The 23,823-nt window shown below is 42.0% G+C and overlaps 3 protein-coding genes across 4 annotated transcripts in view; all 3 read left to right on the top strand.

The window, feature by feature from the left end:
- The window catches only part of kcnab1b (potassium voltage-gated channel subfamily A regulatory beta subunit 1b), a 30,293-nt gene extending 20,805 nt beyond the window's left edge, over positions 1-9,488 (top strand). Inside the window, exons 9-15 of the mRNA XM_076745154.1 lie at positions 983-1,069; positions 6,408-6,493; positions 7,093-7,213; positions 7,318-7,412; positions 7,575-7,695; positions 7,777-7,865; positions 7,957-9,488. Coding sequence (XP_076601269.1) covers positions 983-1,069; positions 6,408-6,493; positions 7,093-7,213; positions 7,318-7,412; positions 7,575-7,695; positions 7,777-7,865; positions 7,957-8,046 — 689 coding nt within the window. The 3' untranslated portion in view covers positions 8,047-9,488. The remainder of the gene's footprint in view (positions 1-982; positions 1,070-6,407; positions 6,494-7,092; positions 7,214-7,317; positions 7,413-7,574; positions 7,696-7,776; positions 7,866-7,956) is intronic.
- Positions 9,489-10,236: 748 nt separating this feature from the next.
- Positions 10,237-20,565, top strand: pask (PAS domain containing serine/threonine kinase). The gene is made up of 20 exons (XM_076745603.1): positions 10,237-10,441; positions 10,737-10,966; positions 11,075-11,245; positions 11,393-11,527; positions 11,686-11,820; positions 12,012-12,273; positions 13,305-13,486; positions 13,576-13,705; positions 13,983-14,154; positions 15,081-15,313; positions 15,522-15,651; positions 16,043-16,632; positions 16,737-16,879; positions 17,172-17,339; positions 17,482-17,607; positions 17,795-17,929; positions 18,034-18,233; positions 18,606-18,739; positions 18,862-19,011; positions 19,457-20,565. Exons 1-20 carry the CDS (start codon positions 10,237-10,239, stop codon positions 19,624-19,626), a joined length of 3,801 nt encoding a protein of 1,266 aa, XP_076601718.1. The 3' UTR covers positions 19,627-20,565.
- Positions 20,566-20,870: 305 nt separating this feature from the next.
- mterf4 (mitochondrial transcription termination factor 4) lies at positions 20,871-23,545 on the top strand. Of its 2 annotated transcripts, none has more exons than XM_076744283.1 (4): positions 20,871-20,913; positions 21,262-21,700; positions 21,818-22,002; positions 23,047-23,545. In XM_076744283.1, exons 1-4 carry the CDS (start codon positions 20,887-20,889, stop codon positions 23,437-23,439), a joined length of 1,044 nt encoding a protein of 347 aa, XP_076600398.1. In that variant the 5' UTR covers positions 20,871-20,886; the 3' UTR covers positions 23,440-23,545. The 2 variants fall into 2 exon arrangements, with proteins under 2 accessions (XP_076600398.1, XP_076600399.1); XM_076744284.1 differs by having other exon boundaries at positions 20,892-20,913; positions 21,306-21,700.
- The last annotated feature ends 278 nt before the right edge of the window (positions 23,546-23,823 follow it).

The following is a 23,823-nucleotide window of genomic DNA, read 5'->3' as shown; positions in this document are numbered from 1 at the left end:
GATGCGAGCTGGATTAAAAAATGTAGAAGGCCAGATTGAGCTGGCGGGCCCTGAGTCACATGTGGTCAACTGTCATTTTGCCATTTTTGGGAACATGTTGACTTTAAATCCCCCTGAATCCACTTATTTTTTGTTTTACCTCATTCCATGTTTTAAGTGACACTTCTGTACCTCATTGGGCTCACTGTTGTTCTGAGCAAAGCACCATCACAAATCTTTTTTCAGTTATAATAAATAATTCATATTAACAATGGATCACATGACCGCTTGTACATAACGGGTCACTCCAGGTGATAAACCCTCAGAGAATTATTGCGTGACTCTGCAGTTCCCCTCAGCTCGATGGAGCTTTATTACATCCAACAACTCATTCGCCGTTTCCAACAGTGTATTTCTGGGCACGTTTTGAAGTATTGCATTAGAAACGGTTGATGGAAACCAACATTTAATTCACATGATTGATCGGCTCTTTCCGCTCCAAAAGAAGAAGAGAATGAATGTTTCTGCTGCCGGCGTCAATCCGACTTTATAGTGAAGTCATTCCTATAGCTTATCTGCATGACAGTGTTGAATTAATAGCAAGGAGAATTGGAGGGAGTCACGTGCACAAGGCTATTATCGCTCTTCCTCTGCAGATCCAGGCCAACATGTACATGTCCAAAGGTGTCAAGGGACAAGATTTTCTATTTGCTAGCATGTCTGAATGATACTGTAAGAAGTCTCCTCGGTCCACTGGTATTAGTCGAGGAATTTATGAGTAGACTGATGATATTCAGGGCTTAAGTGGGTTATGCTGAGTCCTTATTACAAATGTCAAACCATCCTATTTGAAATTAGAAACATTTATTGACGTGTTTGCACTATGGTTGCTAACACATGTACACCTATTCCAGCACTCCGACCACTATGATTAGTGCTCATGATTTCTATTGACTGTTGACTGTGTACGTCTTTCTCGACGTCTTCTCTCCTCTAACTTCAGGTTTAAAGGGCTCCCTCCAGAGAATGCAACTTGAATATGTGGATGTGGTTTTTGCCAACCGACCGGACAGCAACACTCCCATGGAGGGTGAGTGATCACTCATCAGACCTCGCAGGGGGCTGGTGGAGGCCTGGGGCCGGGACAATGCATGTTGTTCTGTAAAATGAGAAGGTGAGAAATACTGACAAGACTGCTGCCCTCACCGGACCGGCGACCTTTGCCTTTGACCAAAGGGGTTTGTCTTTAAGCTCGAGTGTGTGTGTGTGTCCCTCTGACACACACAAATGCACACACGCATATTTCAAGTAATCTGACAATCTTGCCTCATCTCTTGTCCTCTATTTTAGTTTACAACTCTTCCTCTCTTTTTCTCTCTGTCTCTGTGGGATCTCTAGTTTCCACAGGGTCTCTGCGCTGCACCCGCTCCCAGCCCTCCCTGTTCTTCAGAAGCAGGATTATCTGCCCCCCCTCAGGGGAAGCTGGTGTATTTTTGGGCTGGTCTCACTAGATACAAGCCTTAGTGTGCTCTCTATTCCTTCAGCAGTCTAGTGCTGCCTTTCCCACACATCTACCTTATGTCACAAATCATTTCTTTTACATACTTCCAATTTCTTCCTTAATTACTTCTACCTTGTGATGTGGCCATCACAGATACTTGGGCCACTCTTCTATCCAATCAGCCCTCATACACAGTTCGTATTTGGCTGAATGGATGGAGTCTCACTGAGCTCACTAAAATATTTTCCAGTCTTTCCCCTTTGCCCCCCATGCTTCCTCGCCCTATAAGCCAGCAGACTGTGGGAGGCCAATCTGTCATACTTTTCGTTCCCGGGGCGCTGCTGTCACTGGTAGTACTGGTGACTGGCAGGCAGACCCTGCGGCGTGCTCTGTCAAACCTTCTAGTGACTCGTCTCTGCAGAAAAGTCACTTCACTATTGACAGCTTGGGTCGAGAAGCCTAATCTGATTGATGGAATGATTGATCGAGAGTCTGACAGGATGACATAAAAAAAATGATCAGAGAGAGATGCCAGATGAAATACACAGGCAGACAAATATAAAGACAGATAGGCTGAATGTGTTTTGCTTTCAGCAGCTCTGCAACCCAGTCACATCCATTAATCAGCGTAAAACATTGTCCACATTTTCTTCATCCTTCATTACAGTGGAGCAAGGCCACTGCCATAAATCACTGTATAGAGGGTCAGTCACTTCTAATAACTTGGGAGAGAGAGAGTGAGGCTGCATGTATAGACTCACACAAAACTGTGTCTCCTCATGCATTAGCACTGAGATTTCCTAAATAGCTTCTGCTGGGGATGAAGCAGCAGTGCCGACATGAAAGAAGTGAGATTGCTGCATCTCTGTGGGCATTTGCAGTTCAGTTTACATGTCAAGATCAAGATATTGATTTACACGCCCACCCACATGTTCCTGAAACTTAAAACAGGATTAACAGCATCAATGTGAGCCACAGAAAACCATCTCGAGCTCCAGATGTCTTATTAAGATAAGAATGTTATCTAACAGGTGTGTGTGCATGCATTTGTGTGGAATTTGTGTTTATATTTTGTTCTCGTGACTTTAATTGCTTCCGACTTTGTGTGAGACAACGTGTGTCCCCTTTGGGACAAAAAAGTGATGTCATGGCTGCAGAGTCTCCCTTTGTTACCATCACTGCTTTCGTCCTCCTGTCCACTCATCCCTCTCTTTGTGTTTCTCTTTTTCTCCTCCCCCTACTTGTTCTTAACTTGCTTTGTCTTTTAGTTTATATCCAATCTAACAGCACAGACAGGCACAAATAGTATCACGAATATCCAACTTCCTCCTCAGCTCTGATTCCTGTTTCATTCTGCTCTGTTGCTCTTTACTGAGGCACCTGCCACTTAGTGATGAGACTGAATAGAGGTTTTCCTCTGTGGGGTTAAACAGCTAGCTGGAATTTCATCTCACAAGTTGCAAAGACAGTGTAAAAGCAGTAAAACTACTACTGTCACACTGTAAAAATACAAGTAAAAGTTGTGCATTGAAACTATTACTAAGTACTAAAAGTAAAAGTACTCAATGCAGTAGCTCCCCAGTGACTGTTACATCATAATTGTATCATTAGATTATTACTCATTTTCACTGTGGATTCATCTGCTGATTACTTTCAACGTTAATCGGCTGTTTGGTTTGTAAAAAGATTTGAAAATACAGCGAAATGCTGCCATAATTATCCAGAGCAAATCCTCGGATCAAGCCACCAACCAAAGAGTCAGTATTAGATGGGAATGAGACTCAACAATCATTCTCCAGAACTGCTTACTGCAACTTTTCATATTTTATCAGCTCATCATATTTTTAGTATGAAAACCCTTCATTTTTAAAGTAACTAATAACTAAAGCAATCAAATAAGTGGAATAAAATATATAATGTTTCCCCCTGAAATGTATTGGAGTAGAAGTAGAAAATGGTATGGAAAGAAAATAAAATACAAGTACCTCAAATTTGTATTTGAGTGCAGTACTTGAATATGATGAGAGGGTGCCTCAGGGAGAAGTATCCATACATTGTGAACCTATCACTTTAATAGGAATACCATAGCTAGCAGATTAAACTGTCCAAGTCTCGGTACAATGCTCCTATTCAATCAGTTAACATCGTTTTTTATTTGACAGTGCAATATGCAGCAAATTGAATCCGCTCGCTCAACTGAATATGGAAATCCCCCCGAAAAGAGCGAGCAAAGAATAGGATACACAGGCCGAGGAAAAAGAGCAGACATCAATAAATAGACTTTATAACAACCCCTCCAGCCAAGAGTTTTTCACTGGAGAGCAAATGAAATGGTACTGCCACATTATACTGAACACAAACCCAAAGCCATCCACTCGGGACATTACTCCAAGTGCCAGGATATCACCTCTCTCCTCAAATGTTCAGCAATAAAGAGCAGCATGCAGGATGATCTCACCCACTCAGTACCTCGGTACTTATCTTCCTTTTGGCTGCACATGCACAACCTTCTTTCCCACGATCATAGTACGAAGAAAGGGCTTCATCAGCCATTGAAAATCTCCTGCAGTGTGACATATTGATCACCGCCCTGTGTGTATGCATGAGGAAGTTCAACATGAGCTTTAAAATTAGAGCGTCAACTCCCCGTAAAGCAACTCTCACAAAGACACCAAACATCCACATCAACACCTGCCCAGAAAAATACGGATATCAGTGTGTGTTGCGTGATTTCTTCCACACTCCTTGCTGCGCTCTGCAGAAGGCCACTGTGACACCTGCTGCCTGAAGCTGACTAAATGTTCCAGACTCAGTGGTGTGTAGCTGCTGTCTCAAGGACAGGCTGATATTGGCTAGCAGCCAGGCAGTTAGCGAGCTCATGCATGTAACAAACAAATGGGATTTTACCCGCATATGATGCATTTTGATTGTCTTAACTATAACAATGAGACACATAAAGCGATTGGTTCCAAACAATATTCTGTATGACAGTTCAGTCAGAGCATAAATAATTAAACAACATCGTTGTGTTTCAGCATCTTCAGGCAACCACGCTACATAAATAAGATTTTCAATTGTGCCATTAAATAGCAAATAAAAGAAATAGTTTGCCAAGAGTTAGTTGGCAACGTCAAAACCACTCTCCTGTCTGTAGGTAAATATGAAGCTACAGTTAGCTTAGCATAAAGACTGGACCAGAGGAAGAGGCTAGCCGAGCTGTAAAGTTAACAAAATCCTACCAGCACCTCTAAAGCTCACTAATTAACAAATAATATCTCATTTGTTTAAGGGTCAAAATGGCACAGTGCAGTTTTACATATGTGCTGGACTATTTCTTAGTCAGGTGCAGTAGCTCCCTGGATTCTTTCCCAACTCTTGCAGATATAACATTAATAAGTGAACTTGAGAGGTGTCCGTTGGCAGATTGAGCCAAGCTGCCTGTTTCCCCCTGCTTCCAGCCTTTGTGATAAGCAAAGCAAACTACTCCTGGCTGTACTGTAACTACATGTTTACTGCGCAGGTGTGAGATCGGTAACGATCTTCTCATCTAAATTGTACACTAATCTCATACATTCAAGGGCATAATAACACAGTCATGTTATTCATACACGCAAACATCTCCATGCGCATGTGCCCACAACTTCACCCACATCACCCTCCTTGAAAAAGTGGAGTGGGCTTTTATGTGAGTGGGGTGCGCTGGATATCTCACCTGAGCACGACGCTCAGTGTGGCATCTGTTGTTGAGTGAGTCGATGACTCACTGCGGCCTTGTGGAAAGAAACTTTATGTAAAGACCGGCCCGTAGGTAAGGATGGACGTTGCTGTGAATCAAGTTGTCATCCTCTCCTCCTGGCATTGAGGTGGATTATTCATATATTCACAAACTCTTATGAATCGCGTGCTGCTCTGAGGTTCCTACTTGGTTCACAGTTTTTCCTTCTGTCCTAAAATCCCTCCAAATCCCTCCCTCTGTCCCTTTTGGAGCAGATGCACTGTTATTCCTCTACCCTCGCACCTGCTTCACCCACACGCACACTTGCTCTCTGCCTCTCGCTGAGCTACATTTTGGTCTAGAGAGAGAAGCACTAATGAAAAGGAATCGCTCCTTTTTAATCACACTGCGCTGTGGTCTCACCCTCATTTTCAGTCTCCTCACTTCATATTTTGTCTCCAGAATTTGCATTGTGCTAATGCAGCAGATGTTTCATTAATGCATTTTGAGTGCAATTACAGAGAGCAAGCAATAACAGAGTAAAGAAATCTGACAAAATGCTTTATCGCCTTGTTGTTGTCTGCAGTAATTAGAGGGTTTGTGCACAGCATCTGACACCTTCAAAATAATAACTATTTCCTCCACCTTTTTGACATGCCCTCAGTCTAAAAACTCCTTTGAGAAAGAACTTCTTCTTAAATAACCTAAATAAAATAACTTACATTTTGCTTATCAGCTATTCAACAATCATCAGGCTACTTCCTTGCTGCGTCCTCAGGCACAAATACACAAACCACTAAAGGCCACTGTGGCTCATGTCAGCCCCTACAGTTGGAACTTGCTTTGATTTGTTCAGCTGCACAAGCAGCACTCTGCCAAGGTTAGTCGAGTCTTCTCAGTTAACCTCCTGCAGCGTTTGGCCACATTAAGTCAAATGACCCCGGCACAGAATATCTGCTTACACATCTGAATACATTTCAAGCATCACCTTTGTTTTTACTGTCCTGAAGGTGCCAGTTTCCCCTGAAGCTTTTCTCAGATTTCTTGTTGTCTTCTTTTAAATAATGTGTAAGATGTTCCAAATCAACCTTGATATAAGTAGTTTTGAAAATGGTCCTCCTGCAGGTTATATAAAAGTTGCATTTGTGGCGCCATCCGCTGTTGGCTTATTGACAATGTACATGTCTGTTCTTAAACATTTTGTCTTCACAGAGATCGTGAGAGCGATGACACACGTGATCAACCAGGGCATGTCCATGTACTGGGGGACATCCCGGTGGTCCGCCATGGAGATCATGGTGAGTGATGGAAAATGTCTTCTCAAGCATCTCTTAACAAGCAACATGAGGTAAAGACCAACTTGGCTAAAAAAAAAAAAAAAGTTATTAAAAAAAAGCTTAGATAGTTCTTAAGAAACTGCACTCTCTGGGTAATATATTAATATCTATTACTTTTTGTCTTTCCCAGCAATCATATTTTGGGAACTTTTTTAATACCAAGAAACATTTAGAAACAAATTTTCTGTCTAATTTACCCCAACAGAGCAATTACAAAGTCAGACATCTTCCAAAATGATTTTTAGAAAATGGGAAAATGCTTTAAAGGTAACTTCCTGTTTATCTGACATCTTAAAGTACATTTATAATGATATAGGTCACAGTGGGATATCTTCTGTCTATCTAGAGATCCATTTTACCCTCACTGCTGAAGCTATCAGCACTGTGTAAAAATGTCTTTGTATTGTAGAAGGGGACAAAGATAGAAAATGAGCTAATACTGTACAGCAATGGGGAAAGAAAAAGAAAATCTTTTAACATGAATGTCAGCGGTTGCACATGTTTCTTCCTCTCATTAACATTTCTCCCTTTGTTTTTATTCCCTCTTGGCATTCAATTAGGAAGCCTACTCTGTGGCCAGGCAGTTTAATCTAATTCCACCGGTGTGTGAACAGGCAGAGTATCACTTCTTCCAGAGGGAAAAAGTGGAAACTCAGCTGCCAGAGCTCTACCATAAGATAGGTGAGCCTACTATAAGATTCTCCTGAAGTCAAGCTTTATTAAATACATTTAGGGCCATGATAGATTTTGTGTCCTGTTGCTCAGCGGTTATTGTTCTATCTCAGGTGTGGGTGTCGTCTCTTGGTCCCCTTTGGCCTGTGGAATCATTACTGGGAAATATGAGAATGGCGTCCCAGAAACCTCCAGGGCTTCAATGAAGGTACAGGTGAAATGTTTTTTGACCACCTGCCTAGTGTCTATATGTTTCAATCATTTCACTCTTATCCAACAAATACCAGTAATAAACCATAATCTGGTTCAAGTTATTTCTGTCTGGTTTTGAATAATAATTCTAAAGCTTGTTGTTTTACTGCTCCTCCAGCCATATCAGTGGTTGAGGGAGAAAATAATGAGCGAGGATGGGAGGAAACAGCAAGCCAAACTAAAGGAACTGGCTCACATCGCGGAAAAGCTCAGCTGTACTCTGCCGCAGTTAGCCATAGGTAAGAAACGAGACCCTCACAGCCTGATACCTTAATGTCACAATAGCAACTGTAAAAGCTCCTCTTATCCCCAATCTTTAGCCTGGTGCCTGAGGAACGAGGGCGTGAGCTCAGTGCTGCTGGGATCCTCCAATCCAAGCCAGCTAACAGAGAACCTGGGAGCCATTCAGGTATAACGCACATTTCCTAAGCCTGAGTGATACTGAATAATTATTTCTGCATTAAAAAAAAAATTGATGTGAAGCATTTTGTGCGTCACAGGTAATTCCAAAGATGACAGCAGGCATCGCCTCGGAAGTGGATCATATACTGGGAAATCGTCCTCACAGTAAAAAGGACTACCACCATTAGAATGGACCCTGTTTTAGTAAACTATGCCTGAAAAGCTTATCAAAGCTCACCTCTCACAGCCATGGCACCATAAGTGCGTGCCCAGATTTGCTTGTGTGCGCGTATGACTGTATGTGTGACAGTGTAAAAGTGCTCTGCTTGGCTCCTTGTCTGTATGAAGATCAACCGGTACTCATTATTGTAAAGTGAGCTACTTGACAAAACATGCATGCTACAGCCAGCCGCTGGACAGAACAACACTTAGAGGATCCAGCTAGATGATTTCTGTGCAGACACTGCTGAACGACAAATTATAAAGAAGCAAAAGTCAAGATCATGGAGCAAACGATTACTGCCAGACCAAGCTCATGCTGATTTACACTAACATGGGCAAGTCAGTGAACTGTCATCGTTATCTGAATAAGCGTCATTGTATCAAGAAAAGAAAACTGAAGAGGCATTTATTGTCCACAAAGTATCACATAAGCATTTGGCAGTGCAGTTAATCCATGAAAACAATGTGAAATCTACCTTAATAAACTACTGTTTATGACATAAGAAAAAGAAATCAATGATCTTAGCAGACGGGATGATATGCTAACACTTCCCATTGCAGCTGGAGCTGAGCGGTCAACATGATGAAGTGTTTCAGTGCTGGATGAACTGAAACTCTGCTCACAATGCTGTCGCTAATACCAAGAGAGCTAAGTTAAACTATAATATGTTGCAAAACATCTGTACTGACTGTTATATATTTTCCTTATTAAGCAGCTATGACAGAATGAGCTTTCATCTCCTCGTGTTGCATTTTCTTTCAGCATAGTGTGCTTTCCTATTATGGGCCATTCTTTTCATTTGGACTACGCCAGACTTTCTGTCAGTAATGATAATGTCTGATTCATTTAATTTCAGTCTGTGTTGTGGCTGAAACATTTGTTCTCCTAAGGGAGTGCTTGTGGATTAAAAAACAGAGCCATGTAGCTGATGAAGAGACTCTGAAAATAAAATAAAGTCGAATAAAATAAATTAAAACCATATGGACCCCTGCAGTCATTGCACCTGGAACACACTGAACTCTTACCCAACTTCTCCCAGATTCCAGTTTTATGTCTTGGGATGATCTTTGTTATGTTCTGTCTTTTCAAACATGTATTTTGTGTGTTGTTCAGTAGATTTGTACATACAAGTAAAGAGCTAATAATTTTCATGTGATATGTTTAGAAGATCTATGGTCATTTTCTTTGAGTGCTATGGAGGCCTTCTAATTTTTCTCCCCTTATGAACTGAAATAACAAAGCTAGAGTAGACTTTTTGTTGGCTGAATTACTCTGTAAACCGCAGCAAAATAAACAAACAGAAAAAAACTGACTTGAAACACTGGTATAGTTACTGCAGGTTGCTGCTCGGTTCGTCCGTGTCTTCATGTTTTATAATAAAACAGTGTGTGAATATTTTGACTTGTGAAAAGTACGTGCGCTTTTTCAGACATTTTCCTCTTTTTAAAAAAATAACTTTAATTTATTACGTTGTATTTTTGTTGACTTTATGGCTTGGTTTCCATGGAAACAAAGGCGGGCGTTTCCGGCGAATTCTCCAATGAGCTGTTCTTGGCTAGAAGCGTGATATTTGATTGGCTGTGGAGAACTTCCTCGATTCTACTCGGTTGGAGCTCGAAGCCCGCGGTTTACGAAAAGTGCGGATAGTCGAAGAGAAAAAATAGCATTAAAATCACCTTTTTTCGTTAATAAGCTGAAGATATCGTTACAGAGTTGTGCTAATGCTACGGTAGCGTCAGCTCGGAATAAAAGTCATTTTAGACCGCCCCGGCAACCCTGCTATTTCAGAGCCAAACAAGCAGGGTAGCGTTTTGTTTGTAGTGGCGGCTCTGTTAGCAGATGGCTAGTTAGCCAGGTAGCGCTGGGGAGTTAACGTTACCTTGTCAACTAGCGTCAACTGAGACTGCTTTGCTTATTAACAGCAAGGAAACACAAGCCACACAGTTTCTGTCTACGAGTTGAGGTGAGTGTTGTGTCGGACTTAATCTTCAAATCACACGCTAGTACCTGAGCAACTCAAATGTTATCAATAAAACGTTTCTCTGTAAGCTAAAACCGCTGTGAGAAGAAAGTCTATCGTCGTATGCTATACTTACAGTGCTACACTCCATTCATGTCTTTATATCGGTCAATCGCAGCTGGATAACCAACAGCAATGTCGCTGTCGACTGAGGCTCATTTTGGGGTGAGCCATAGCAGCAGAGGTAAAGGAGACACTATTTGTGTGGTGCCCGACCTCTCCTCTGATCTCCTGGAAGATGACTTCGACCTGAATAAGTCCTACCCATGTACTCAGAGGCCGCTGTACAAGAAGAACCTTCTGGCGTTGCAACGTCGTTATTATCCAGGTTCCTTGACAGGTGAGTCTAACTGATTTGGCTGTGAGGAGAGCTGATATTATTAATCGATTGACAGTTTTGATAATTGATTGTCCTTTAAGCATTCTATCAAGCAAAAGTGACCAATATTAAGATTTGCTGTTTGTCTTTGATTAAAATAAATTTACTATATTTTAGTTTCGAGCAACTTTTTGGACAAAATAAGCTTTTTAAAGATGTAACCTTTAAGGAATATTATTGGTTGCAACCCTCATTTAGAAGAGGATGAATGTGGGAGAAAGTGATGTTGAAATCTGTCTGAATTTCTTTTATACAGGTGAATGTCTGGATGGTTGCAGTTCTGTCGCAACAAGGAACTACCAAATCTCCAGCTTACATCCCGCCTCTCAAGGTTCTGCTGTCTCCCTGCCACACCCGTCCACAGTGTCAGAGACAGAAGAAAGGTTGTTCAGTCAGCTAACCTCCGGAGATTTTGACCTGTTGGGATCTCCATCTGCTCTCAACCCAAACAAAGTCATTCTTACTGTCAACCATAAAACCATGGAGGTACTGTGTGTGCACTTAATATGAGCAGTGGCAGCTGAGCAGAATTGGTCAAACAGTACTGCAACAAGAGCATACCCTGTAAATTTGTTCTTAATCTTAATTTTTCAGATTCTTTCAGCAAACGAACAGGCCTGCAAACTGTTTGAGTGCACCGCCATTGAGCTGATTGGCAAAAAGTTGTCCTGTATCTTGAAGAAAACCAGTCAGGTCTTGGAAGAAGCATTGGAAGAAGATTTTCCACTTGCGGATGGAACTGTTGCAGCTGTGTCTGGAAAAGTGGTATGAAATATGCTTACTCAAAAACTTGAAAATGAAAGTAACTATGCTTTGAACTTTGAACTATTGTTCAAGTGAAATGTCTTCAGTCTTCTTCACCACTGTTGCAAGAGCGTGTTTCGTCTGTTTAACGTGCAACTTTTTCTCAAGGTGGATGTTGTGACGACATCTGGAGACGTGCCAGTGTCAGTGTGTACCCACAGACAGTCACAAAGTGAAGAGCCCTGGCTTGTCATAATGGAAAATGTGGAGAGGGTGTCAGCCTTTCTGTCCTTTTCACAAGATGTAAGGCCATCATTATTTATCAGCCTTAGTACTGTGATTTTTCTTTTCTGTTCCTTTTTGATGCATTTTTAATAAGATTTTGGCTGTCCTGTCTTTCATTATATTGCCCTTTAACCCATTAAAGCAATTATTTGTTACACCTTTGATGTCATTTCTAGGGCAGCATCTTAAACTGTGACTTGGCATTTGCCCAGCTCCATGGATACCACCATCCCAACGAGTTAAAAGGAGCGTCTGTTAAAGAGCTAATCCCTTCTTTACAAATCCCGCTTCGCAGTAATGCATTGCCCAAAGTAAGCACACTTTACAACCAAAACTCTCCTACTCAGCTACAAAGAGAATCCCTTTCTTAAGCTTCACTTTCAGGTTTCTGTTTACCAATGTGATTCTTAGACACAATAAGAAAGTATATCCCACAGCGTTTTAAGCTCAGGGTTTTCTGTAAGTCTTACCTTTGACTTCGCTTTTCCGTCCTTCTTTTCAGATGCTGAGGGTTCAGAGAGTGTGTGGTAAAAGCAGAAGTGGTGCATCGGTCCCACTGTGTATCAAACTTCAGGGAGCAGTGGTATGCAAGAGGCCCCAACATCAAAACAGTGGGACCGGTTGCACCTGTCCAGCAGAGAGTCTTGAAAGATCAGATGCACAGGACAAGCAAACGTGCTCTCCTCTCACCTCCTCTGTGTGCATGCCAGTAAGCTCAAACCCTGAACACTGTGAGCAACCTCATGGAAAAGAAACATCCACGGGTAAGGTGTTTAAGGGATTAAGAAACACTCAATGTTTTTCTGGAGAAACTGGTGAATAATCAATAGTCTATGTTATGCTGCCCAAGCACTTTCCACATCTAACGGTATATACCTCTTATAATAAGAAAAACATATGCAAAATAGACAAGATAATGTAAACCCCAGATGGAAAAGTAATGAAAATACAGACAAACTGGCAAGCACTGATAAAAAGGGGTAGTAGAGATGAAACCAACCAACAGTAATGTAAAAGACGAATTGTCACTGTCCATTAAAACCCATGTATTTCCAAGAATTACATATTCCTTAATGGGTTGACAAAATTCTTCTTAAGCCAACACATTCAATCTGAAAACTGTATTGTCACAAAGCAAAAGTCAGGGCTGTTTTTCTTAAGCAACAGTTTGGAGATACATGATTTTTACAGTATAGCAACAGGAGGTGGCAAATACTGGGACTGCATTAAATCTAACACAACCGATATTGATCAGATGTGATACTTGCAATGGTAGTTTAGCAATGTTTAGCGGTAATGTAGTCTTTCATTAAGTGTTTTCAATATGGAAAATAATCACCACAGGGTAAAAAGACATTCTGTATTTACCTTGAAAACTTTCATTGAGTGCATTCGCATGTGCCTTAGATTGTTGGATTTGAGCCTCGTCCTGTTCTTATTATATTTGGGATATGGCCTTTACATGGTCATAGCAGTATCCAGGTTTCTGATCGTCTGCCTGCAGGTGTGTCTTGATTTCTCAGCCACTGACATGGTTCAGAAACCTGGATAAAGTGTTTACACGCCACAGTATCCTGGTTTCTGTCAGAGTACTACAGGTGGTATATCCAGGTTTCTCAGGCGGGATAAGGTCTGGAACTGGGATAAAATGTTTACATTAACAAAACATAACCATGACACTCCAAAACCCGATCATAACCAGATTACTAGTGTACATGTAAACCCACTCATATACTATAATCCAGTGGACTTGCTGTTACTAATTGTGCATTTTGAACTGTCTCGGCTCTCATAGAAATCAAAGTGGACAGCATTGTCCTCTCCCCAGGTCCTGCGCTCGAGTACTCAGGAACAGTTTGGGCGTTTGCTCCTCTGAGCGGTCTCCTCCTGCTCCACCCTGATGGTTCAATCCACAGCATCCACGACCACCTGGCTCTCAGTCTGTTTGGCTACAACAAGGACGAGCTGCTGAGAAAGGTTAGCCAACATGACCAGCTGAACAAGGCTTTTTGGATCGACGACTCTGCCAACTCTCACTTCTGTCACTGCTGCTGTGTCATCAACAGAGTGTCACTTTTCTGATGCCTGGTTTCTATCGATGGATGTCTGACTTGGACAGAAAGGCCAGCTCCTTCTCTGATTCTCAAGCAGAGGCTTGTAAACGTACAGCCTCATCCAAAATATCATGGAAACCTGGTGAGCACTTTTATGTATTTATTATAAGTACAACATGGCATTTTTTCCACAGAACACAAGGTGTGATGAGTCTGAAGCCAGAGGTTTTCAAACTGTGAGGTGTGAGCATCATCATCAGAATTAAACTCATAGTAATAGTTGTCAGTGCATCCATTGATGTATTGCAAACAGGAAATGCTAATAATTATTTTGACATAAAAAATCTGCCCAAATTGTCAAAATGTAAGCAATTAGAGTCTAAAAACAGGACTTATATATATATTTCTCTCAATCCTAGACCCTTCCTCACTGGTGGCTGGCGATATGGCCATGGTGCATCAGGCCGTCCTGGGAAGAACCTCCACAGGGAGAGGCAGGATCTTCACCGGAACCAGCAACAGGCTGGAGAAACAGGCCAGCACTTTGTCTACCCTTTCTCCTCCCGCTGTCACCTCCACACGGGTGGTTATGTAAGTTGGAATCCCTACGTCCTTGATGCCATACAATGACTCAGCGACTTCATATTCCCAAAGGACAATAAACGAATGTGATCATGTTGAAACGGCACAGAAAATGATATACCAGCAGACATTAGAATTAATCCAATACCAAATCTGTGCTTTGTATGTTAACAAATATCAGACAAAAGCTGCTGTAGCAACACCCAGACACCTAAAAGCAGCAGACTGCATGTTTATGTAATGTGTCTGCCAGTACATCTGCAAACACAACAACTCCGTGGTCAAACCTAATATGTCCTCCTTGTATCCAACCAACCAGTAAAGACGCTGAAACAAATACAAGAAACAATGTCATAGACATCAAAGCACACAGCTCATAGGCACAAGTCAAATTGGAAGATGAAGGATTTACAGTATATTAATGCTCCTCTCTTTTGCCATCTGTTGGACAAATAATGTCACAGCATGTTTGCTCAAAGAATACTGTATATTGACGTGTGTGTGTGTGTGTGTGTGTGTGTGTGTGTGTGTGTGTGTTTGTGTGTTTGTGTACATGTACATGAACAGCTATCTATCTACCAATTTGACCTGTAGACCTTGGAGTGAGGACATTTTGGCCGGTCCTCACCTGCAAACAGACCATCAAAGGCCTGTTTGTGGGTTAAGACCTGGTTTTAAGGCTGAGGGTTAGGTATATGGTACTGCTGTAGAGTAATTTTTTAAAGTGATCCCTCCAACCCAACCTGTCCTGCTAATGAAGCACCTATAAAGTGCTTGAGCAATTACCTAATATACATTATTTTTCATTTGCATTATTATTTTTCACCAAATAAATAGTACCCATTTTTTCCAGAGTGTTTCCTTTTATATCGTGATCGTTACTTTCTTATCTGACCCTGATCAGCATTACAGTAGATTCAAATCTCTTTCCTCAGGGCTGATGACACTACAGAGCTGATGGAGGAGGCAGCCCAAGTTGCTCTCTGCAGTAGCCAGTTAGACAGCGCAGATAGCACTCAGGCGCTCCTCAAGACATTTGCCTGGGTGGAACTTTCAGAAGAAGACACCTCCTCCCTGGTTCCCTCCACACCCCCACAGCATACCCAAGAACAGCAGCTCAGCAAAAAGGTTCATGAAAATGATCAACCTGCCATCAAGATTATCCCAGGTATGATGCGACTAAACTGTTGTAGTTTTTGTGTTATATTGAAAGGGGTAGTGAAACCTTATTTCCCTCAGAAAATGAACAGAACAGGCTATGTGTAAGGAGGAGTGATTTTATGTTTACAGTGAGAAATAGTGTTAATGGTCTTTCAGAAACTATTATCAAGTGTTTTGCAATGTTTGTGTTGTTTGGTTTTTGCTCTCCTCTTTAGACACTCCCACTCAGCATGGAAATGCTGTTGGCAGGGTGGGTGGCACCTCCCCTGATGTAGACAAAGACCACCGCTCATGCGCCTCTGTCCTCCAAAACTCCAGCTTTGAGGTCATCTCGCTGGAGAGCAGGTGAGGGTGGAAGTTGCAAATCAATTCATTCACTTATCAGCACCAAAATACACACCTGGCTTTAGCTATATTTGCACACAGTCACCCTATCTGATATGTAATTGTTAACACAGTCTAATATGTCAGTAACTAAGATTACAACATAAGGCGAGATTAGAACTGCTCTGCCTACTGCATCACTGCAGACTGCGACAACTGAAATTGGTGAAAACTTTCAGTAATGTGGATGTGATGCAGCCTGGGTGAGATCGGCCAGAAAACTTCAGAAATGTTCATATTTCCACAATCGAGAAGAATACCATCTGGATGTGTTTATTCCGAAAAGATCTGCCAATCTAGTGCCATCAGTTGTTGTTCTTTGTCATCAGTTTATTGAAACTCAATTCCCCAGGTCTTCCTCTGGCTTCTGTGAAAAGTTTGCCGGCCATGGTGGTTCTGATCCAGGCCAGACCGAGGACTCTGCCTCAGCACACATAGTGGACTCAGCCAGCTGTTTCCTGGACTTGAACAGCAATGGTGATCTGGTGACTCGGGCCCTGGCTGACCTCAATCTGAGCAGTAGTGTAGAGCTGATCAGCAGCAGAGGGTACAATGACGATAACCAACACTCCATGACATCCTGCGATACAGCTGAGCTCCTGCGTACACCCTCTCCATGCGTCTTAGGGTCTGACCAGGAAGCAGAACCTGTTGAGACTGGGAATGCTGGTGTAGAGGCGAGAGGCGGCTCAAGTGACGAGCAAAAGGAAAAAGACGAGGCAGAGCAGGATCAGTGGGCAGCCATCTCTTCAATTCATAAAGAAAAGAGCCAAGGCCTCTGCACACAGATGAATGATGGGATTCAGTCAGTGACAGACATTCCTGCCACATCTACTCCTAAGAAGCAGAAGGTGAATGGACACACACTGTCCTCAGACAGCACACAGATACTGGAGGGGCGATATGAAAGAAGCGCGTACCACAGAGATGGCACGAGAGTAGGTTGGTACGACTACAACTCTTAATCTGTTCCCTTTGAAAAACAATGCACAGACTGTGTTGCACTGAGCAAAAAGACTTTAACCAGTATGTTACTTTGTCTCCAGATGTGCAGTGTGATGTGTGCAAAGCTCACCTCTCTGATGGGAGCTTCATGTTCTGCGTGTGGATTAGTAGGCTTGGTCAGCAGGGGACACTCTTTCAAACAGATCAATCTATGTACGACCAATCAGGAGCCAGCCTGGGAGAGGTCAGTGGCAGTAAAGATACTAAAACATATGTTGAGTAATTAGTTTGAGTAGTTTTTTTTTAAGCTTCTTAAATGTGAATATTTTCTAGTTTCTTTACTCCTTTGACAGTTTACTTGATATCTTTTGGTTGTGGATAAAACACAACATTTGAGGACATCATCTTTCTAACATTTTACAGACCAAACAACTAATCAGTTAATCAAGGAAATGATCAGCAGATTGATTGACTGGGAAAATAATTGTTAGTTGCAGGCCTACTTTCAACTCATCATACTCCTTTCCTCCCCTTAGAGGATTGGTGAGGCCAGTCAAGGGGAGGCATTACGCTCCACCATGGACCTGGAGCAGTCTCGAGCCTGTGACGGCCAGTTTGAAGAAGAATACCAGCCTCTTAAAGCTGTGGGTAAAGGAGCCTTCGGTTTTGTCTGGAAGGCAAAAAGGCGCTGTGATGGACAAGAAGTGAGAACACGATTTCATTCACGCGGAAACGCATTCTGTTCATGTATATACAATATGCAGCGATTTCTGCTAGTTGCTGTTTGAAAGTTTTTCAAGTGTAATATGATTGTTGTGATAACAGGGTTTTTTTTTAACTTTGCAGGTGGTTGTGAAGTTCATTAGCAAGGCCAGGATTGTGAGTGACTGCTGGGTAGATGACCCCATGCTGGGACGAGTCAGCCAGGAGATTGCCATACTGACACGAGTGCAGCACCACAACATAGTCAGGGTAACTGGATTGTCACATCTGAGCCTGTAAGACACAAGGTTGTAAAAACCTTCATTTCCTAGAAAAGATAGTTTGCTCATCCTATATATGTGTGTGTGTGTGTGTGTGTGTGTGTGTGTGTGTGTGTGTGTGTATGTGTGTGTATGTGTGTGTGTGTGTGTGTGTGTGTGTGTGTGTATGTCGTCAGGTGCTGGAGGTGTTTGAGAATGGGAGTTACTTCCAGATGGTGATGGAGAAACATGGTGACGGCTTGGATCTTTTTGAGTTCATAGACATGCAGCCAAGGCTGGATGAACCCCTGGCCAGCTACATCTTTAGACAGGTATGTGCCTGCAGTGCAGAGCCGAGAAAACACATGTAACAGGAGAAGGGGCTCTGCGATGTGAAGTGTTCGTTTGCTGAAATGGAGGTTCTGTCTCTTCCCAGCTGGTGGCTGCCGTCTTCTATCTGAGGACTAAGAACATCCTTCACAGGGACATAAAAGATGAGAACATCATCATCGACAAGTGTTTCCACATTCGCCTGATAGACTTCGGCTCTGCTGCCTTGATGGCTCCCAGAAAGCTCTTCTACAATTTCTGTGGCACACTGGAGTACTGCTCACCAGAGGTGCTTCAGGGAAATCCGTACGTACCTGAGAATGAGTGTTATTTGTTCCTTTTGATTTCACAACAAATAGTACATTTTACAACACTGTTCTTTTTAGGGATTAGGTCAAAGGGGAATAACTGCCCTTGTGTTTACAAAACTCAATCAAAGCATCTTACACCAGAATCTAGGTTAGAGCACTGGTCTCCAGTATAACTTTTACGACCCATTAGCCTTTACAATGAACAATTGAATTATATGTAGCCTCAAGGACAAGCCAATCATAAAGTTAGAAACACCATACACACGTAGTAAAGTAACTGATAAATAAATGTTGCCATGCTTTGCTTATTGTCCTGATTAAAATCATTTTGATTAGCATGTGTCTCCTTGTTGGGCTTCTGTTGCAGCTATGAGGGTCCAGAACTGGAGATGTGGTCTCTTGGTGTGTTGCTCTACACTCTGCTATTCAGTGAGAACCCTTTCTGTGGTGTGGGGGAGATCCTGGAGGCCAAACTGAAGCCCCCATTCCCCCTCTCTCACGGTATGCTGCTGTCCTTTGCTGCTAGCTGCAAATACTTTTCATTAACTGTCAGAGAAAAACATTTGTTTCCAAAAACATTGTTTACAAGTCGATGCTGAAGTTGTCTCCCTGTACGCTCTCAGACCTGCATGGTGTGTTATGTGGGCTGCTGCACCCTGACCCTGCTCAGAGAATGACTCTGGACCAGCTGCTGCTGAAGCCCTGGATCAGCCAGGCCATTACCCTGGCAGAGTACAGCTGGACAGAGGTGGTCCCCACAACTCAGAGCCACTGTGAGTACTAACTAAGGTTAGACTGATAATGGCGAGACATGATTTCCACTTCAGATAGACCTGTCATTCAATAGCACTTTTTTGTACATTTGTCTGTAAATTAATCTCTTTTCATGCAAATTAAGATGGGAAATTTATCCAACCTGCTCCCACTTGATAATGACTGCTGGCTATAGCTGATGTTATTGAACTGGTCTTCAAAAAAAAACCACTGTCTGACTTTAAAGTAGTAGGAAATGGCACCTGGCTGCACTTGTTTTGTTCCTTTTTCTTTTAGAGCTTCTGAAATACACAGAAGTCATTAGTGGATATTTTGTAGTGCTACTTCTTTCTTTGTGTGGAAGTTACCACAGAGAATCTGTATAATCTGTAGTCTCAGACATGCAAATTAAAGATGGTGACAGAGTCGAGCTCATGCACTCAGGACCCGCTCTTCTTTGAACAGGCTCACCACAGTACCAGGAGTCAAGTCCTCAAGTGTACGTCAGGCAAGGTTTGTTCCCGGATCAGCATGATGAGACTCTTCCTACTGATGAGGAGGAGGAAGATGAGGATGACAGGTTGTCAATGGTGGCCTTGGAAACAGAGCTTCAGAAGTACCTCTGTGAGGATTAAAGACTGAATTTCAAGGGAGTCGAGCCCAAACATCCCTCCAACATTTAATCTGTAGCAGTGCAAAGAGGACTTGAAGTGCAAAATAAGAAAAGGCATTAATCAAACACTACTGTCTGTTTGCCTTGACGAAGTATACACAGCCTGCCACCAAGTGTAATGCTTATCATTGTCAAACTGTTTTGTATTTGATCTATATATTATTTATTCTTTGGATTTAGGGAAAAGTTGAACCATTCAACACAAAATAATGGTTCACGGACATCCAGCCTTGCCACCAAAAACCACAACCTCAGAGAAATCACACAGATTTTAGTTTGAACTTGATGATTTACGCAGCTTTTGTGCTTTTGTCTTTTTCTATCTTCATGATTTCAGTCTTGAATTTTTTAATTAAAAAATGTAAGTATATTTACAATATTTTAGCTATTTATTTTACACAATAAATATTTTACCACAAGCATTTCCTTCATGGTTTTCAGTGTAATGATTGGTCATTGATCATCTGAACTGTAGGAATTTTTTGTTTGTCATGCAAACTTTGTAACTTTTACATTTATTTGTATTGTTTATTTGCTATGCAACCAGTAAAGAGAAAATCATCAATGGCAGAGCAGTAATATTTTTCACATTGCAGTTTCTAATAAGGTGATGTACCAAGTTGCACCAGCTGCTCAAACAGCTTTAAATTGATTTCACTTGTCAGAAATCTAGAGGGAAAACCTTCTGTTGCTTATAGCGTATATCAGCTTAAGTTAAAATGCTTCATCAGTAATATTCCACAATAGACATTAGAAATTATGTTCACATATAAATGATAAGATTGATATGTAGAATAAGCATTTCTGTGTTTCTCAGGTCTTCGTAACAATATCAGTTTTGACTTAAAAGAGCAATGAGATGCAGAATTATCTTTTGCTGAATAAAACACTCAAATACTACAACACAACCCATCTCAATCTGTTCATTCATTCTTGTCACTTTACTCACAAATCTCAATGTGCATCAAGTCATCTGTCAGACCAACAGCAATCTGGTTTTTAGGCCATCTTTGAAAACACTGACATAAAAACGTCCCTTTTCCTCTTCAGTAGAAACCATCATTATCCGTAGAAAGAGGACAATAAAATGGATTTCCTTCACTCCTGTTGTTTGCCCGCTTAGTGCATTTACATTTCGCCAAGCAAGCAGAACATAGCGGAACCTTTGTCCTCTACACGCTGTTGAAGCTGAAACACGGAAGTATATGTGCGACGGACAAGCATGGGTACCCGAGTTGCTGCACGCCAGGTGAATCAGAATGCAACAAAACATGACAATTTTAACATTCCTTCACCTCAATTTTAAATTAATAGTTAGTAAAACGTTTAATTTAATGAACCAAATACCTCGAACATATCGTAGAAACAGCTTAGAGCCAAACAGACCACAAACTTCTGCTATAACCTTCATGTTTGCTAATTTAGGCTAGTATCGCAGCTTGTTTATTAGCATATCTTCTGCTAATCTGTAACAATTCACAATAACCATCGTCCTGTTCTGACTGCTCACGATAACTCAACAGCAGGAATTAAACCTGGGACATAACCGCTGTCTTTTTTTTTTTTTTTTTTTACAAGCGTGTTATTTTTCCCTCAGGTTCTTCAGTGGGTTGTAACAAACGCCACCTCCTCTGTATTCAGTCCTCTTCAGTTTGGGAGATGCCACCTCCAGCCTCTGTGCATCGGGTGCCGATCAATGTGTTCTTCTACCAGCCAGAGTACTCTGCATTCAACACATCACAGCCATGAACTCAGTCGTCTGTCCGGGACGCCTGACACAGGGCTGTCCGTGTGCTCTTTGGTGGAAATGGGATTTACAGACACCCAGGCTGAGCAGATCTATGAGGACGTATCCAAAATCAGAGGAGGAAGCGCTGCCACACATGCTCTATCAACTCTCACAGCTCTGTTTGTCTTGGGCCTGAATCCTTCCAGTGTGCTGAAACTGCTGAACAAGTGTCCTGAACTTTACACTGTCAAGGAATCGCAGATTCAGCAGCGCATAGCCAACCTGCGGAAACTAGGTTTAGGTGAAGGTGAGATCATATTTGTACAGCACCGTTGATCCTAATACTGTTGATGCATCAGTTTAGGTGGAAGGACTTGCCCAGTATGATTATCTAACCATTGTTTTCCCTTACATCCCCCTTCAGGCAGTCTTCAGAGAGTGGTGGCCCATTACCCCCAGATCCTGACTGTGCCTGTGAAGACCATAAAAAACACAGTGCTGTTCCTCCGGGAGAAGTGCCTGTTTACCGTCCAGCAGGTCACAGACATCCTCAGAGAAAGTCCGGCCATAGTGGTGGAAAACATGGGTCAGCTGGAGTACAAGTTTCAGGTCAGCATGTAAACCCAACGGGAGAGAAATGAGACTGGAAAGACTGAGTTACAGACTTACCAGTGACATAGCAAGAAATTTTAAATTAGACAGTTAATAGTATGTCTGTGATCTGTTACTCAGACAAAACAAGTAACTTGGCGACATAACCTTGGGCTCCGGAAAATGGAGAATTTTTTCATTGATTTTTTTTTTTTTTTTTGCCATTTTCAGAGTAGATTTTTGACTGCTAACTCAAAGTCAAATGGGAAATGATCATTTGTTTCAGGCCTTGTTGAAATACATGGAAGTTAAGCACAGTTGAATTAAATTTTCTATTTGGAGACAGGCAGCTGTTCCCATGGTCCACTGCAGATTTACTGACTTCCTCAAAACTTGATCAAATATCATATCAGATGTCATCATAGTTGTAAAAGACAATGCCCTTGCAGAGAGTTTCCTGCTCACTCAGGCTGTACCCAGCTCAAACTACAGACTGACTGCATACAGACAATTCAGACAAATGTCTTATAGGATAAAATAGTGATGACATTTTTTCTCCGAAAGGTCCAACATCAACTTCACTGTGACATCATAATCTTCAGCAAAAACACTTTTCAGGCCATTATTCAACACCATAACTTCAATACTGAATTGGTGACACTTGCCTTGGGTGCCCACCTTGAAACTGTGGTGATTGTATAGATCTGCTGTGATTGGTATACAAGAAATCAACAATTGGAATTGGCTCACTGCTGTAGTACTCCCTCTGGTGGCCATCATTGAACTCCACACCTCTTGGACACCAGTGCCTGCGAATGAGTCACAGTGATGTTATTAAGTGGTGTATGATTTTGAAATGACATTTCAGGTTTTGTGTTACTTTTAACCTGGGAACTGATCTTTTAGCCATTAATTATCTGATATATGTCATAAAGCTCAATATTGAGCTATTTATAGTATCTTTTTCTTGTTATTTGGGGTTATTTTTCAGTGCTTTTTGTCAGCCCAAACTGATCATTGTCTGTTGTTTGTAACAGTGTGCATTAACTCACCCCTCCACAGTACATCTACTTCCGAATGGGCGTCAAACAGGCAGAGATGGTGAAGTCCAGGTTGTTCCGTTTCACTCTGGATGAGGTGCGCCAGCGACACTGTTTTCTGGAGCGCAGAGGTCTGTATCAGACGCCAGACAAGAAAGGACAGACGAGCATCGTCAACCCCAAACTGGACAGCATCCTCAACATCAACCAGGAAACCTTCCTCACAGAAGTTGCCCAGGCGTCAGAGGAGGAGTATGATGTATTTAAGAGACTGATGACTAGAGAATGGCAGGAAGAGGAGCAGGGCAGCATTGAAGCTGATAGTGATGAGGATGATGAGGATGCGGAAGAGGAGGATGAAGAAGATGAGGAGACTGGAGGAAAAAGTGGATACAGGAAGAGGAGGAAGAAATGACAGTGACAGAGTGACTGAGAGAACTAATTTAAAGATGAAACTACATGATAAGAGAAAATGACATATATGATGGTAACCAATAAAAAGTTTCCTTTTAACTGTTGAACTGAGGGTCGTCATTCAGTGCGACAGACGATTCTCATCTCAAACACACACGGAAACATGATGTTGTGGTTATTGTTATGTAGCTAATCAATTTAATCTTGATGCTTTTCAAGTGAGTTCTTACAAGCAAATCTTGGGTAGAAAACTGTGAAAAAAGCAACAGCATGAGGAGCAGCGAAGTGGATGAACGCTCCACCCCGTTACTATGTGACGACCAAGTGCCTGTAGCTTTCGCTGTCCCTGTATTATCTGTGTGAGTCAACAAAGAGCGCATCAGAT

This window comes from Chaetodon auriga, chromosome 12 (genome assembly GCF_051107435.1).
Source record: "Chaetodon auriga isolate fChaAug3 chromosome 12, fChaAug3.hap1, whole genome shotgun sequence".
NCBI lineage: Eukaryota > Metazoa > Chordata > Actinopteri > Chaetodontiformes > Chaetodontidae > Chaetodon > Chaetodon auriga.
This window is presented reverse-complemented; position numbering and strand designations above follow the sequence as displayed.

Bases quoted from the DNA above. Each gene is read 5' to 3' on its own strand.
- pask (XM_076745603.1), top strand. From the start codon at position 10,237: ATGTCGCTGTCGACTGAGGCTCATTTTGGGGTGAGCCATAGCAGCAGA. The intron at 11,528-11,685 runs GTAAGGCCATCA...TGTCATTTCTAG, and splicing joins TTCTGTCCTTTTCACAAGAT to GGCAGCATCTTAAACTGTGA. The intron at 17,340-17,481 runs GTGAGAACACGA...TTAACTTTGCAG, and splicing joins GGCGCTGTGATGGACAAGAA to GTGGTTGTGAAGTTCATTAG.
- mterf4 (XM_076744283.1), top strand. From the start codon at position 20,887: ATGGGTACCCGAGTTGCTGCACGCCAG. The intron at 20,914-21,261 runs GTGAATCAGAAT...TTTTTCCCTCAG, and splicing joins CCCGAGTTGCTGCACGCCAG to GTTCTTCAGTGGGTTGTAAC. The intron at 21,701-21,817 runs GTGAGATCATAT...ATCCCCCTTCAG, and splicing joins GAAACTAGGTTTAGGTGAAG to GCAGTCTTCAGAGAGTGGTG.